The 16,613-nt window shown below is 35.5% G+C and overlaps 1 protein-coding gene across 8 annotated transcripts in view; it reads left to right on the forward strand.

Moving 5' to 3' along the window:
* The window catches only part of KrT95D (phosphofurin acidic cluster sorting protein KrT95D), a 399,429-nt gene extending 382,917 nt beyond the window's left edge, over positions 1-16,512 (forward strand). For 7 of the 8 annotated variants that reach the window (XM_069333512.1, XM_069333513.1, XM_069333514.1 and 4 more), the window contains 4 exons: positions 2,929-3,168; positions 5,079-5,347; positions 6,345-6,455; positions 8,034-16,512. In XM_069333512.1, coding sequence (XP_069189613.1) covers positions 2,929-3,168; positions 5,079-5,347; positions 6,345-6,455; positions 8,034-8,152 — 739 coding nt within the window. In that variant the 3' untranslated portion in view covers positions 8,153-16,512. Of the gene's footprint in view, positions 1-2,160; positions 2,708-2,928; positions 3,169-5,078; positions 5,348-6,344; positions 6,456-8,033 lie in introns of those variants that run through there. The other variant, XM_045753506.2, reaches the window with a different exon arrangement.
* The last annotated feature ends 101 nt before the right edge of the window (positions 16,513-16,613 follow it).

The following is a 16,613-nucleotide window of genomic DNA, read 5'->3' on the forward strand; positions in this document are numbered from 1 at the left end:
AACTACCAAACAACTGAAATTTATTCGCATGAGATAAGAGATGTACTTGAGCTCAAAACTCATTAGTACGGATTGCCACCAACTGGCAGCCGGCTGCTTCCCACACCCAGCTTCTCTGGTCAGTTTAGTTGCTGAAGTTCTGATGGAAGGTTCAACTGGTAGTACTCTGGGTCCATCAGATGTAGTGAGTTCCTCTGCTTCAAGTTAAGTGCCAGCCATCTTTGGACTTTGTCCTGCAGGGGCCATTTGGTTTGTGTTTTCAAAGCAAATGTAGTAGCATTCCCAAACCTTCAAGTTTGGGATGCCACTACAGTACTCCTTTTTTACAAATCACTTGCGCTTTCTAGCCTTGAGTACTGCTCGTTACTCGCTTTCCCTTTCAAGGCAGGAGAGATTTCTGAAATAGAGGGAATACAGAGCACATATATGGCATGCATTTACACGACAAAGCACCTAAACTATTGGAACTGTCTCAAAGCTCTCAAAACTTACTTTTTAGGAAGGAGATGAGAGAGGTATCATATAATATATTCATGGAAAATACTGGATGGTCAGGTCTCAATAAGATGGTCACAGTTAAATAACAACATACTGAAGTGAAAGATGGTAAAAAAATGCAGAATAGGTCTGGTCATGAGTAGAGGTTGTAGTGGATATATCCACTACAACTGAGTTGTAGTGGATTTGTGGGCCTGCAGGCCACCCCAAGCAACAGATTGTTTGTCCAAGTTATCACAAGTCAAGCCTGGCCTCAGACTGGGCTTGGGGAGCTGAACAACTTTCAGAACTCTCTCCAAGTATACTCTAGGTTTCAGGTTTTTGCAGAGTTCTGAGAAAGTGCCTTGATTTCCTTTTGACCAAGACTGGTGCCAAGTCTGCAAGCGAATACATACTAGTTATGCAGGTTTTCTCATACTTGACTTTCTACTGTGCAGATAAGGCAAGATATGCTGCTTTTCTTGCTGTGTGGTGATGACCATACTTTTGAATTGTACCTGAGTTTGTTTCATTTTGGGTATTCTACTATTTCTTTGTGGCACCAGATCCCAACCTTGTCTTGGCTTGGGATAGTCCACAGCTTCATTTCTGGAAGTGTCAATATTCATGTCTCTTTCTATTAAGGAGAAAGAGGTTTCATCAGTCCTTAATGTTGCCTTAGCAGGACTCTCTTTGATCTCATAAACTTGCTGCAGTATGCTCCTATCTTGTTTGGTGATGTTGGATCCTAGCAGCTCCACGTTCAGGTTACCCTTTTGCATTTTGCTTTAGTATTGGTGGATTACAAGGCCCTGTCTCATTTGGTTGAGATAGTCTGTCTCGGGTCTTCTCTGCACAGGATTTAATTTCTGTGCTGTTACAGCATGAGCTTTTTTTTTCTTTTATATGTGTGTGTGTGCTATGGATTTTGTCTGGCCGTGTTGCATATATTTATGGGTACTGAAACTATGCCTTAAGTTATTCTCGCCACCCCTGCGTGATATGGGATCAGATTTCAATGCTACTTGTCTCATCTACAAATGGGTTGTGTTCAGCAATTTCCAGGAGTATGCTTAGTTGCCCTTGCTGTTGTTCATTTTTGTATCTGTGTAAGCTGATGCTTACAGCTGAGGGGGGCAACTTTTCAACCGCTTCACTTTGTATTCCGGTTGAAGGCCATTCTGTCATCTTACCTGAGAGTTGGAGTAACACTGGCAGTTTTTGGGGCTCCTGGATGTTGCACTGGTTCAAATGCACAATCGACTTCCTTGAGTGCTGACCCCTGTTTCTCTGATTCTTCAGATTGGCAGAATAGTTGGCCGACTAATACTGGTTGACCTTGTTGAAGTCATTCTGGACTCTGGTAGTTATTTCATGGTAAGCCTCGTCATGGTATGATGAATCTCACCTGGAATTGATCCCCCTGGCCATTCTCTGGTACAGTATTACGACATTCTGCCCAGCTGTCTACTCAACAATGTCGTTGGTGAATTTCGGACAAGGGATGATTGAGGTGATTTGGATTTCCTTCCAAATTTTCCTGTGACAAAAGGAGGATTCTAAAATGTTCAAGTTTATCCTCACTCTTTCCTGGCTCAATGTTAGGCTTAGTTCCTGGCTTAGACATTCCCTGTCTAAGATTCCAAATGACCATTTTGTCTTTGGTTCGCTTTGTGGTTCCAGATCAGTCTTGGCTTATTTTCCTGAAAGAAGAAGCTCTACACTTGAAGATCAGAGAAGAGCCTGGAACTACTTGAATAAATCTTCTGCATGAAGGACTGAATTGGCCATTGGGGAGCAAGCAGAATTACAAAGCCCACAAAGCTCTCAACTTCCTCAGGACTAATTGGAGTATCGAGGAAAAATAGATAATCTCCCATAGGTTCCAGTCAAGACATATTTGCATCTGCTGCAAGTGACCATGGTTTTGAAACAGAGCAACATATGCAGGCAGCATTTAGACCCACACCAATGCAAAACATGTGCACATGAGGAATGTTGAATTGGAATAAAACTCGTTCCACTTCCACTATCCATTGAAATTGGACGAAACCAAGTGAAGCTGTCTGCCAACACATTTGACACAAAAGCAATGTAGATTGAGGAGAGGACTAAACCCTGAGATGCTAGAAAAGAACAACTGGCCATCATCCAATGCCACAGGGAATAGAGCTACACAATCTGCTTTAATTATGCAACTCGCTATCTACAAAGTTTTTCTGAGTAACCAGGTATGTACTTTGAATAATTACATGTATATACACTAATATAATACAAGCATATTTAATCATGGAACATTTTTAATGTTCAGTGAATGCAGTCTTTAGATTACAATATTTAGTAGGATGGTTATAGATTATTAAATAGGTTCTAGTCAAAAATGTTGCTTGTATAGCATTAACAGACTAATGTTTCACACATGATTGTCAATGTAATATGTGACATTTCCAGTGGAGATGATGAATCATCTCAAGCATTTGTGCCATTCATAATGGATGTTCGGTTGGGAAGTGGTGATGTGACATCAACTTCAGTTGACCTTGAAGACCCTGCAACAGCTCCGGCAGCTGTTATACTTCCTGGTTCTCCTCCAGCAGCATCAACACCCACCACCGGACTTAATATTGATAAGACTCGGGAAAATACTACTCCACCGTCATCACCAAATATTAATAGTTCTCATTTAGTCAAGTAAGTGATTGAGCAAGTGTCATTTACCACTTAAGGATGTAGTGCAAAACACTTGCAGTTGTGTATGAGAGAATTTAATGCAGACCACTTTTAAGTGATGTAAAAATTAATTGTATAAATATTGATTTTCATGGATAGTCTGAACTCTAAAAATGCCGGTAATGTGGTGCAGTGATAAGTGCAGCTGGGTTACAGCCAGCTGCAAGGATTTCGGGTTCAATTCCAACAGCAGTACAGAAGCATTTGGACAACAATGAGTCACAGTAACATGACTGAAGATATGATGACCAAACCACACATCAGAAAATGGCGAAACGATGGCATTTTGGTCCGTCCTGGACCATTATCAAGTCGTATGTGATCATATGACTTGATAATGGCCCAGGATACCAGGTACCAGGTATCAGGTAACCAGGTATCAGGTACCAGGTATAAGGTAAAACCATTGTTGTTTCTCCATCTTCTTATGTGTGACAGTCATCATTTGGATAACAATTTCTTTCACCTGTTGTCTCTGTTCAACTAGCAGTAAAAAGATACCTGGGAGTTAGACAATTGTAGAGGGTTGCATGCTGGGGAAGATCAATAATTGGCCTGGAAGAACCTTAATAAACTTATCAGTCTTCCCATTCCTGTTAATGAGAAACTTAAAACAGTATCTGGAAATTCAATTGCATTCATAACACAATGAGGATTCAGCTTTGAAACAACAGCCATGTAATACAGTGCATTAGCATTGTTTTGATCTGAAGTGAGCACACTTAGCATATCAGTTCACCTTCCTTGGCATTCTTTGATATTTATTCATGTTCTTATATTTTATGCATAAATTTTCCCCGGCATTCTACCCAATGACCAACAAGCCACCAATGTGGCTTGTTGGTCAGTTTAGAAGAGCTTATCCTCTTTTATGGAAGCTGAACATATGAAAGTGTATCAATGAAGGTGAGAGACAAAACACCCATTGCTTAACAGCTCTTAAGTTGACAAACTAACTGTGCAGACCATCAAGAAGCCAAAACTAGCAATTAGCAAGGCTTTAAATAAAATAAATTACTGTGTGCACCAAATACATATATCTGTATGATATACTATTGTAAGTGACATACAGCTTGTTAGGTTTATCGAGGTTTCCCTAGCCATAGCTGAGTTTGTCCATATGGTCACCTACCCTGTTACTGGCCAGACCCAGCGATCTTTTACCAACACACTGAGTGATACAAACATCATCCACGGCACTACACAGTTTTCTATTTAAAATTGCAGTGCATCTTATTTCCTCAAGGAGGATGATCCAGTTACTCTTAAGTGTGGTTGCTGGTACTGACTAAGAGCTAAAATAGAGCTAAAACAAGAAATGAAGAGTTTGCTCCTTCTTCCATGGGTGTTTCTGTTCTTTGGTTACATTTATATTGCAGGCAGTAACTCACATTAATGTGAGTTATTAAATCTCATAGTTATAATTGAACCCTATTTCTATACTCCAAATCTATTCCCATACTTCAACCTTTTTCCTATTAATCAACCTTCTCTCCTTTCAACTCACTCTTACCATACAAGTTGACGTTCTGTACTACTGTACTTTCTTATATGACTTGTTTCAGTCCATCCTGGACTATTATTGTTGTCACTTCCTTTATTTTTAGATTTATGGCTTAGTTGTCTACATTTATATTGTTGTCCAACTGTTAAATATCAAATTTACTTGTTCTTTTCTTTATTCTAGTGCTCTTGTTTCTTCTGCCATCATTATATTTTTAGTGAAGCATTAATAGGTAACATGTTGAATATTTTAATTTAACCAGTGATAAATAAAAATCAATGACTTTTTCACATTTGAAAAACTTTAATAGTTGATGAAATCAAACTTTTATTCTCTACATGCTCCAATGATATCTTTTCTTCATCAGCTACAAAATTCTATCAGAAGGAATAGGGCAGGAGCCCCTCGATCTTCAAGTTGATTATTGGTTGGTGCGGGGATCAACTCGAGAAGAAAAAGAGAAGGACAAGGAAAAGGATAAGGCACGAGTTGAAGGTGGAAAATATACCCTTAAGACGAGCTTCCGAACTCTACAAGTAGCTCGGTTAGCACCGCTTGGTGTCACACATCCATTTGATCCCACCACGTGTCATCATTTAACACTATCTTTTGCCACTAAGGAAAAGAAACAAAGAAGTAAGTTGAAGTGTTCCTGAGAATAATTCATGTGAATTTTTTTTTTCACTTTAGTTATGGGATTAGGTTAGAAAGAAAGGGCAAAGAAAAGGTTAAGGCATTAGATAAAAGTGGAAAATATACCTTTAATATGTGCTGCTTGGCATCCTTTAGTGTTGTACATCAATGATGTTTATTTTATTAATGTTTTTCAAGAAATAAAAGATAATTTGTAGGCACTTATGCCATATAATTTATCTTTTATAGTTTATTGTATTAAAATATATAGTGTAATGATATAAAGTTTGTAAAATATTATTGAAAGAGCTAGGTACATGAGCAGAATTTTATCCTTTTCATCATGTTCCATACTCTTATACTATGGAAAGTTATTTGTCTTAGATAGGTTCACAGTTGCCCAAATCCTGGGTGAATCCATGGTTCTGATCAGGGAAGCAACCAAAGGGACTTGGCTCAGAAAGATTGATTTAGACAAATGCTTGAAAGCAAAGTTATGCCAAATGGGTAGGAAAGGAGAGAATTAAGTGGTGAGGGTCGTTGGATGGTCTCTCTATCAACAAAGATGATACACAGTTTGTATTGGTTTCCGCAACATAAATATAGTATATTATATCTGTGCAGTTTGATCATACTGTCCTGTACAGGAAAATAATTTGTTCAGTATATTAATGTAAGACATAATAAATACCAGGATTGATAGTACAAAGGCATTAAGTGGTATAAGAATGCTGTTTTTTGAGAGCCAATTTTTTTTCATTAATCTGTATTTGGTAAAGGATGATGATGTAATCACAATGATATATTTGGAAGGTTGCAAATGCTATTTTGGAGTCTACATTATTTTTATCAGGATTAAGGGTTGTAACTGCCATGGACAAAGCAAATTTTGTTGTTAATATTCATATTTCATTAAGGTGGTGTTGAATTCAAGGGTGAGAATTTTCTAAATAGAGTATAAGTATGTGAATGATCTTTAAGTGCGTGTGTCTTTTTTCAGTTATGCGGCTTGGTAAAAAGAAAGAAAAGGAACGCGAAACAGAGAGTCGACGAGAAGTTGTGGATGGTGTGAGTAGATTATTGGGAAGTGCCAAGAATCAACCTTTTAAAGGTATGTGTTTTATAAGGGGAACATCAGTCATTCTTCCCACAACCCATAACCTTCATGACACCATAATAAGAACACAACCATCATAACAACCAACCCACCATAATACTCACAACCATCACACCTAGAAATGAGTCCCAACAAGTGTAAGGTAATGAAGATAAAAGGAGACGGAGACCAGAATATATCTGTCATATCTACACTTTAGGTAATTACACTTCTACAGGTACACAATAACCACACCATGCCTGCATTGCACAGGGATAGCAGGATGCAATGGACATAGTGAGGCTGTCAAAGAAGTAGCTGGAGATGTCCACGGAGGAAGTCACAGCTGTGGCAAGATTGCCGGTAGCAATCCACGCGATGCAGTAGAACCATGGTGGGCAGCAGTAGTGGTGAAAGGACAGTGAGAGGCCATTTTGTGGTTTTTGTCCATTCTGGTTGGGCTGGGTGTTTTGTCACTCTTTGGGTCACCAATGTAACATGGACAGGTTTGGAGAATACACACACAATATAGCAATTTTAGATGTATATTTGATATAGTGTAGTTACAGTGGTTTGTTTGACTGGTACAATGGCACCGAGACAGGTTGGGTTGTAATTTGCTGATGATGGTGGAGGTAGTGATGTCTGAAAAGATAGTGGTTCATGGTAACTCCATAGTGTTGCTGCTGGCCTTGTATTCACGTTAACAATTTAAACGCAAGTTGTTTGTGTGTAGGTTAATGGGAAACATGCCTGGTATTTGTTGGATGTTATTAGCATTTCATGGAATCTGGGAATATTAAAGTAGCTGCTACATTAGTTCTAGCATAGTTGATACACTACTGTAACACACCACATCATCATAACAATCACACCACAATAACTACCAGCAAAACAACCACCTTCATAACCACAATGCCACAACACCACATCCACCTTTTAGTGCACTCATTGAAATGCATTTTGGATGGAGTGCACTGAGAAATAGTAAGGGAAATACAAGTAATGTTTGGCAGTGGGGATTCTCACACAAAGCATGTGGGGTGGAGCACCACAGTGAGACAAGTAGTAAGTTTGTGGTAGTTCCGAGCCTCTTGTGAATAAACAGCCGCCTGTGCCACCTCACCGTCGAATATATCTTCAAGCAGATGATGGAAAATCTAGCATTCATCTTTCTCTTATCCAAGTATGCCCTCTGGAAAAAAAAAGAGGGGAAAATAATGGAAAATGTGAAAAAATCTTTCCTGAAAAATTAAATTCATCCAGTTATACTGATATGTATTAGTAGAATTAGTTATACTGATATGTGTTATTAGTATGGTGTAATGCAAACACCAGTTTGCATTACACAAGGATTTACTGAAGTGACATTGGATGCCATAATATATACTTTTAAGCTTGGGTAGTTGCCAGGCACACAACTGATGAAATGAGCCTGGCTAATATGCTTAGTTGAAGGGTTAAAGTGATCTGACATTCATTTGTTATTTTTTATTAAAAATTTTGAAAGATGCACAATTTCTTGTAATTTAACTGATATGATTGCCAAATTATTTACAGATATCTTTAATTAATCCCCTTATTTTTCCACAGTGAGCATAGACTCGGCAGAATGGACAAATGTGAAGTTCTTCCAGTTGTCCTCCCAATGGCAGACTCAGATCAAATCCTTCCCTATTTCTCTCTTCAGTCTACAAGACTCAAATTTGTGACTTAGTACCCTTCATGAATCTGAAAGTTAGTTTTTTTTTTTCAACTCCAGGACACAAATGACCACCAGCATCAGAAATTAGAACCTTAGGTCATCACAATACAAAGCTTAACACCACAAGCAATAAAAGTCATTAAACAATCTCATGTAGTGATTCCTATAACTGCTGTCACTCTTTGAGGAATAATTTAATTGGCTACAAACTTATTAAAATATCGTGTAAGGTGAAAAATAATAATTCTTCGAAGATGTGCTTCAGTTACATATTGTAACATTTCATAAAATGTTATAAAGAAGGCTTTGGACAGCTTAAATAATAGGCAAATAGACCTTAGTCAGCAATCCCTGATCTCATGTCTAAAATTGTGTTGTTGTCTGCCATATAAAATGGAAATGTGAAAATGTAAATGTCATTAACTCCATGTCTAGGTTTATGTGGTACCTGAAATAGGGAAAGCTCAGCAGTTTCAAAATACATAATTATCCAATCTCTTACTTGTATAGGATGCAGGTGCTCACCAAATTGTTTCCATGTGTTTGGGATTGTTGAGTATGCCAAATATTTCAGTTACTATAAATCCTTAATTGTTTTGTTGTGAACTAATATTTGATTCGGGAATATATAAAAATTGTATTTCACAAAACTTTGTATATCACTGAAACACCTTTAACATATATTGAACGAACAATTAATTAAAAAAAAAAGTCATAAAATAGCCATACAAATTGTTATTTTTCTTTCAAATGTAATTGTCATTGTGTACTGGTATAAAAGCTGGAATAAGATATTTTCTCAAGTTATCATAAAAATGGGAAATACTTGAGAAAAGTTTGTGCATTCATTAAGGTTCCAAAGTGATTATAACTATCCTCTTTGAGATACCCACAAATGGCAGAGTCTGACAAGTATCTTGCTTCCTAGTTGTTGTGTATGTTTTGAAAAGTACGACTTGATGTGTATTATTAATTGCTTCACAGTGAAATGCTCATGTATAGGAAAGTTATGCTTTTTCATTCTGTATGACTGTTGTGATGGTGTATTTTTGTATGACTGCATGATATGGTGGTGATAAGAGATACTAGAGTATTTTAAAGCAAGTTTATGTATGGCCTTATTAAGCACAAACCTGTACACTTTGAGGGAAGGATGAAGTTATAGAATGTGAAAGAAATTGTTTGATGTTTTATTAAATTTTATCAGTTAAAATTAAAAATATAATGTAGATATGAATATGTACCGAGTCAAAACAGATTGATTTCAAAATTTTTACTCGTAAATGAATGTAAAAACCAATATTAATGATGTTAAGAGAATCAATCGCCTATATAAGATTTTTTATACATTTGTTGCATTATCATTACATGAATATTGAAGGTTCTAGTATCTGCACAGTGTTATCCCTCTGACCTTATCTGAAGCATGTCTGATATGCATTGTATCCTTAAAAAGGCATATAAATGTGTATTAAAGTTCATACTTGAATAGTTATTTTGAATAACTAGGCAAGAACAATGAGCTTTAATAAGTATTTTTGCACCACTTTAAATAGTTGGTGGAAAGCCCATAGTTTTGTTAGAAGTTCTTGATTATGCACCCAGGGTTGTGAGTCATTCTGCATAACTTATTTGCAATGCACCCAAGAGGGCGAGTCTACCAGCATAACTTGTGCATATACTACACTTTCATAAAGAAATTGAATAATTTGTCTTTAATAAGAACTGGACTATAGACCCAAAACAGTCTTAATATAATAATTACAATTAGATAGTATCAAAACCTTAAATATTCTATATATATATATGCATAGTTTCAGAGATTTAATATTTAAAATGTTTAGAATATTGAGAGTTTGTAAGTTTAAGATATAACTGAAATATGAACCATAGAACAAAGAATTTTAGGCATCAAAATAATCTGGATATTGTCAAATAATCAAACTTATCAAAGCCTTTGGGGTTTGTAATATTGTACACATTTCTAATGAATCGATAAGAACCACCTGGCATGTAGGATTCATTTTATTGCATAAAGAGCGACTGGATTCTCAACTGAATTTCAAGTTATATTTGCAATAGCATTAAGGCAGTGGGCATGGTATGGCAATATTTATGACTTGAGAAACACTGTTCACATTAATATTGCAAGAGTTGATAATAACTGGAAGGATTTTTTGTAAATCATTTTTTTATCGCAGAAAGGATCTTTCCAATTTGTTGTCAACCTTGTTAGGTCATTGAAGGGATGTTTTGGAAATACTGATACACAAGAAATTAATTCTGGATACAATGTCAGACATGTCCATTTTCTGCATAATGGCAACCTTGATAACATACATAAACATCTTGACATTCATTTGAATAAAATTTTAGTCAAGTGCTAGCAGAAAAGCTGTGTTGGCAACAGTATTTCCACTGATCTCATGGTGTCCAGAGTTTTAATTCTATTATCTGAACCTCTTTCTGAAGCCCTATATACATCCTTTCCTTAGGCTGGTGATAAAAGCCTTTAGAATATCACCCAACCCCACCCCTGATGTCTGGAGTCTGCCGAAGGATAAAGTATTAGTGGCCTTGTGGGGCCAAAAACCACTAGTCTCATGCTTGTTAGGGCTGGGAGTATCCATAAAGAATCTTAAAACTATTTGTGATTGGTTAAATATATTAATTTGATCAATATATATTTCACAGTTTTTCTCATAAAAGAAAATGAGATGTTTTCAGCATCTTAAAACTTGAATTAAAGAAGCTACTGATTACATATTTATGCATGTATATATATATTTTTTTTACACACACACACACACACACACACACACACACACTCTCACTCACTCGCTCTTACTTGTGTGAGTGTAATTATTGTCACTAAGTCACACACTCCCTCTCCCATCTCATTTCTGCTGCTGCTTTCCCAGTCAGCAGTATTCTCATGACCAGTGTAGATCTAATACACAGTCTTAAGACTATTTCAGTTGTTTATCATGGAAAATGATGTTAATGGCTGACAAGAAGAAGAAGTGCTTGCAAAGCACCATGGCCAAGGAAGAGGCAATCTATTACTCTAGAGATGAAGCCAGAGATAATCAAGTGCTCTAAGAAGAAAGGAATGCCAACAAAGATTCCACATGTTTATGGCATGAACTTAAATTTTGAGCATATGCAAGGTACTGTACCAATTAAATATATACTATTATAATCTAATCTTGTGAATAGTGACTTGGCAAACTACAAACAGGAGTGAGGACTAGAATCATAGAAATCCCATCAGGCCACGTTTTCCAACCATGCATCATCTACTTTTTCACCAATTAGACACACTATAAATGATTCACCAACCTCTGCCACTCATGCATGATCATTTACCCATCTCCAGCAATTAGATCTCTTCACTTCTCAGAAACTGTTAACTTAGACAATCAGGATAGTTCTATAGTCTTGATAAATAATTTGCATCTTATATTACTTGTTCCCAAATTATTGGTTTTATGGGATGATTTTTATGGTTAGGGAAAGCATCCCTCATTTATAACATTGTACTTATGGAAAATCTGGTTCCAAGTGGTAAAATGTACCCTAGGTCATTAGATTTTAAAAGTAAAATGTATATAATTCCTAGAATAAAAATGAAGGGATGCACTACCATTACAAACTCCACATGGCCTGGGTTAGCAACAAAACGTTATTTATTCAAACTGTATTTTACATTATAAGGTAAAAAAGTACAGCAGAATGACTTAAAACTGTAAATTTACAAATTTACTAATAATCGAAGAGTAAACATTTTGAAAATACTGTACTGAATGTTGCTATATTTCTGCTGTCAGTCTGTTGAGAGTACAGTAAGTAGGCATTTGTCATGCAGTTATCGTGGTCTGTATGGACATAGCTTTTTACAGTGGAAAAGTTTTTACACCTTGCCAAGGGTTCCATTCTGTTACAGTTCATTCTACTGAGACTCCATGGGGCAGTAATTTATTTATTTGTATGTATGCATGCAGAATAACATTTAAAAAGAAATCATTGCCGAGTGTATTCAACACACTCAGGCCTTTGTTGACAGCAGAATGACTGCCAGAAGAGCAATAGGGAAGCAGTTTTGTAAGTAGTTCATGGGAACAGAAGCCAAGGAGGAGAGAGTGTTACATCACAATGAACAAAATGCTCACCAAGTTCTGCCTTATGTAATCGATTCTCTTTTCCCTGGTTTCCGTCCCCATGAATGGCCCATTATAAAACCCCTTCTCCATTCCTCTTCGGTCAGTCATTCTGCTATTGACAAAGGCCTGAGAGTGTTAAAAACTCTCTTGCAAATATTTTACCCGAGTTTACCTGAGAACCACTAACACTAGTGGCCTCGATGAGGACAGGATGTGACTTCCCCCTCCCCCCCATTTGCCTTGAACTTTTCCAGTTGTCAAAAGATCTTTTGTTTTTCCCTAATATGTGGTTATTCTGTATTAATAGAGAAGTGGTTATTGATCTTTGTTGCATAATATATTATTATGCATAAATTGCCTACACACACACTGTATTTCTTTCACTGAACTCTTGTATTTCACATACACTAATACTGTATATGCATGTGTATGTACTGTATGCACATACAAATATGCCAATCCTAGAAGTAAGAGAGACGACATGATTGCTATGTACAAAACTGTAATAGGAATTGCCAAAAATTGACAGCGGAATTCTTGTAACCTGCAACTTCAAGAGCAAGAGGTCATGTATCCAATCTAAGGAAACAGAGGAGCGAAAAAAAAATATATAAGTTTTTGAAATGTCTGATGAAAGAGTACTGAGAAGATGGGACACCATGAGCATCTTTCTAATCCTGTAACTATGCTTGTGTAATTACACCCTCCCCCCAATCCCATCCCATCCCATCCCCCACACACACACACACACACACACACACAGTAATTCATTATTACTTTCAATGAACAAATTTTTTATATCTTAAGTACAGTAATCACATTTGAATTTCTAAAGTTTTGTCATGAAAATCAATAAAAGGCATTTTCAGTTTAAACATTCATCTTGTGATACGTGGTTCAATGGATGCCCCCTACCTCAAGTAATTGAATGTGATGTAAACATTTTTTTGCATTTGTAGAGATTTAGGTGATCTAGAAAATAAGACTAGTATGCTGTGTATGTGCTGATAATTTTTATATGTCCTACTTCAGAATTGTCTGTAGATTATGAATACTGTATTGAATGAGGATGATAGTTATCTACACTTATATGAAAGTTATAGATCATACAGAAGAAAGTACAGTACAGAATATGATAACGTACATAAATTTTCACTTTTGTAACAATATTTGAAGTTTTATATATGCAATGTTGGAGGAGGACGAGATGTAACAGTGTTGAAATGGATTTTAAACAAAAACAGTGAGGTGTGTGTATGTGCTTTCAGGAAAAAAAAAGGAAAAAAAAAAAGACTTCTTTCAAGTAGCAGGAAAGATGGTGGAAGTACATACAAAGTCTCAGAATTATTGGCGTGTCACATTAAGCAATATATTTTACCGGGATGCTGACAATGAATAAATTACCCTATTGAATGAAAGGCGTTTGTAATTAAGCTTAGCTTCAAGCTTCTTGTTAGCAAACACAAGTTGCATTCATAAAAAGGTAATATTTTTGTCAATGAAAATAAGCCAAGCAACATATACTATTAAGTTGGCTTACACAAAATATTGTAGTGAAGCACAGTTGTAGTGTTTCAGTGATAATTTTTGTCATGAATCATAAAGAGTTGCCATTTTTCTTTTAATTTGAGATATATTAGTAGGACTTGCTGATAATTTCAGACTAGCAAAAAAAAAAAAATCCTAATCATAGTACTTCATGGTGATTGTGGCAATTGTTGGATTGGTTATGATGTCAGACTGTAACAAGAGCCTAATTCCTGTAACTCAGGTAGGCTATGGCCATTGTTAACAGAAATGCATCTTGTTCTTCCACTTGCTTTGGAAAGGAAATTTAGCACAGTGTTTATCAGAGTAGAATGCTCTTGTGTATAGAAATATTAAAAGGTACCTTGCATTTTGTATGTGATATGATCAGCAATTTTAAGTTACTGTAGTGTGCTTTACTGTGATCTTTTCCATTTATGCATTGGTCATAGTAAAGATATTTAGAATGATATAATTCTGAATGTCTCAGAGGCAAAAGCAAAGTTATTGTGTACTGTATTAACAATTTACTGTTCATTTAGGATCATTTTGTTATAAAAATCAAAACTTAATACAAGTAGAGCTTTATCAGAGTTGAAATTTGTCATTTTTATTTGTATTGCATACAAAATTAATATTGATAGGGCAAGCTATAATTGTATTATGTACATATTTAAAATTTTACGATGATGAACAAATTATATGAAATCATTTGCTTTGTTCAGTTTTTAACTCTGGTATACTTTGACCTAAATACTCATTCTTCTTTTTAAAATGTTTTAGATACTTATCAAAATTATGCTTGTCACTTAAAGAAATAAAAGGCAGAATTCTTTGTGAAGTGCTGAAGTATTCAGAAAGAGTGATTAAGAATCAAGATTTTCACTTTGCTTTCTGTGAAATGTATTGCAATATTTGCAGTCAAGATAAGTGTTTGTGAATCATTTTCCAAATTAATTTTCCAAAGAAACGGAAGAAAATTATACAAATGCTCAATTAATAATACAAATAATATTTGTCATGTTAACATAGCTCAATGTAATTCATAATTGGCTTGAAGCTCTTATTGTATTCTTAGGTACATAGTCTTCATTAGGTATATGTATTCTTCATACATTTGTTTTGGCTTTATGGTTGCTAAATGCATGTCCAATTTTTCCCCTCAGTTCAAAGGAAAGTTAAGTGTATGCCATTAAATACGTGGATTTGCGTATCCAGGTAATGTTGTGGAATATATTGCTTTATTTGGGTACCTCCATGATGTAAGCCATATAAACCATTGTATTGCTTACCAGAAATGAAAACTTTGCAGTGAAAATTTAATCACTTTCTTTTTAAACATTTTATACTCAAATAGTTCTCACAAATAGAAAAATAATTTCAGAATTGTATAAAATGCTCTTGTGAGTAATGTACAGTATGTCCATGTTAAGAGGAACACAATAGCTAAAATATATACATTTTCTATATATTTTTTGTTCTTAAAAACAAAATTTTCAGTAAAGTATTCTGTCGGACACAAAATACGCTAATCAGTTGCTTCTAATTTTTCCTACTACTGTACTGTGGTTGCTGCTCATAATTAGAATCCCTTTGAGAAATTCTAGGATTCACTCAAAGACCATATTAATAGTGGAAGACTAAAAAGTGTCAACAAGGCTGAAAATCCCATTTTTGTGTATATTTTCTTCATGGATGGTGGTTTAACTTTGTAGGAGAGGTGTCTGTAATGGGGGTTCTGGCATTTAGCTGTCATGAATTATTTCTGAAAAGACAATTATATCTTGGGAATCACAAGTAATTAAATAATTGTGACTTTGGATGACGCAACCGATACTTGTGGTGTTCACCAGCAGTTACTTCAGAAAGCAGGTCTCTTCCTAAGTACGACGGTGAAACTGTATTTGGATTAGAAAATTATTTTATGTATAATAAGCACTGTATCTTGTGAACTGAATTTTGTATATTGTATATTACAAATGTTTTTTTATTTAGCACTAAACGAAAAGAAATTAGGTTGGTAAGTAAACCAGAAATGAAAGACAGATACTCATGCTTTTAAGTATAGGACACATTTTGTACACACATTTTGCATAGGTTAAGTGTCACGCTATGAATAGAATGTCGGCTACTAAATTTTCTTGTACTGTCTGTTTTTTCCTTTCATTAGTGGATGATAAAGTCTTGTACTCCCTTTTACACACAACCATACATATCACACCATTTTCTGGTCACTTTTACTAATGCAAAATTTTGGAGACTCTTCAACACTTGTACTTATTTTAGAAAGAAAAAATTCACTTGGTCATCCTCTTTCATATCATATTTTGTCATACTTTTTATAAAATAGCCTTCTGTTTTGTATATATTATGTGCCATGGTAGGTTCTAACATCTTTGTTCCTTGTTGCCTTTTCGATCAACTTTTTTTTTTTTTAAAAAAAGAGTTCTACTGTATTTGAGATTGTTTATTTTCTTACTATATACTGTAATCGGATAGTCACGGCACAGTTTCTCTACTTCATTAGAATTTTCATTTCGTAATATGTACAACCTTCTGAATGAGCTATTGAGTATTGCTTCTCTCACCCATTTTCTATCACCGTACCATCCTCTGTAAAAGGAAGGCAGTGTAAGCTGTAGTGACTAATGTCACTCTGAATACATGTTGGAATATATATGGAATTTTATTTCATTATCCTCTCATACATTACCAGGTGTTAATTCTAAGGGCTCTGTCAAACTTTGAGAAACAATATTAATAATAATCCTGTACTGT

This window comes from Procambarus clarkii, chromosome 29, assembly GCF_040958095.1.
Source record: "Procambarus clarkii isolate CNS0578487 chromosome 29, FALCON_Pclarkii_2.0, whole genome shotgun sequence".
Lineage (NCBI taxonomy): Eukaryota > Metazoa > Arthropoda > Malacostraca > Decapoda > Cambaridae > Procambarus > Procambarus clarkii.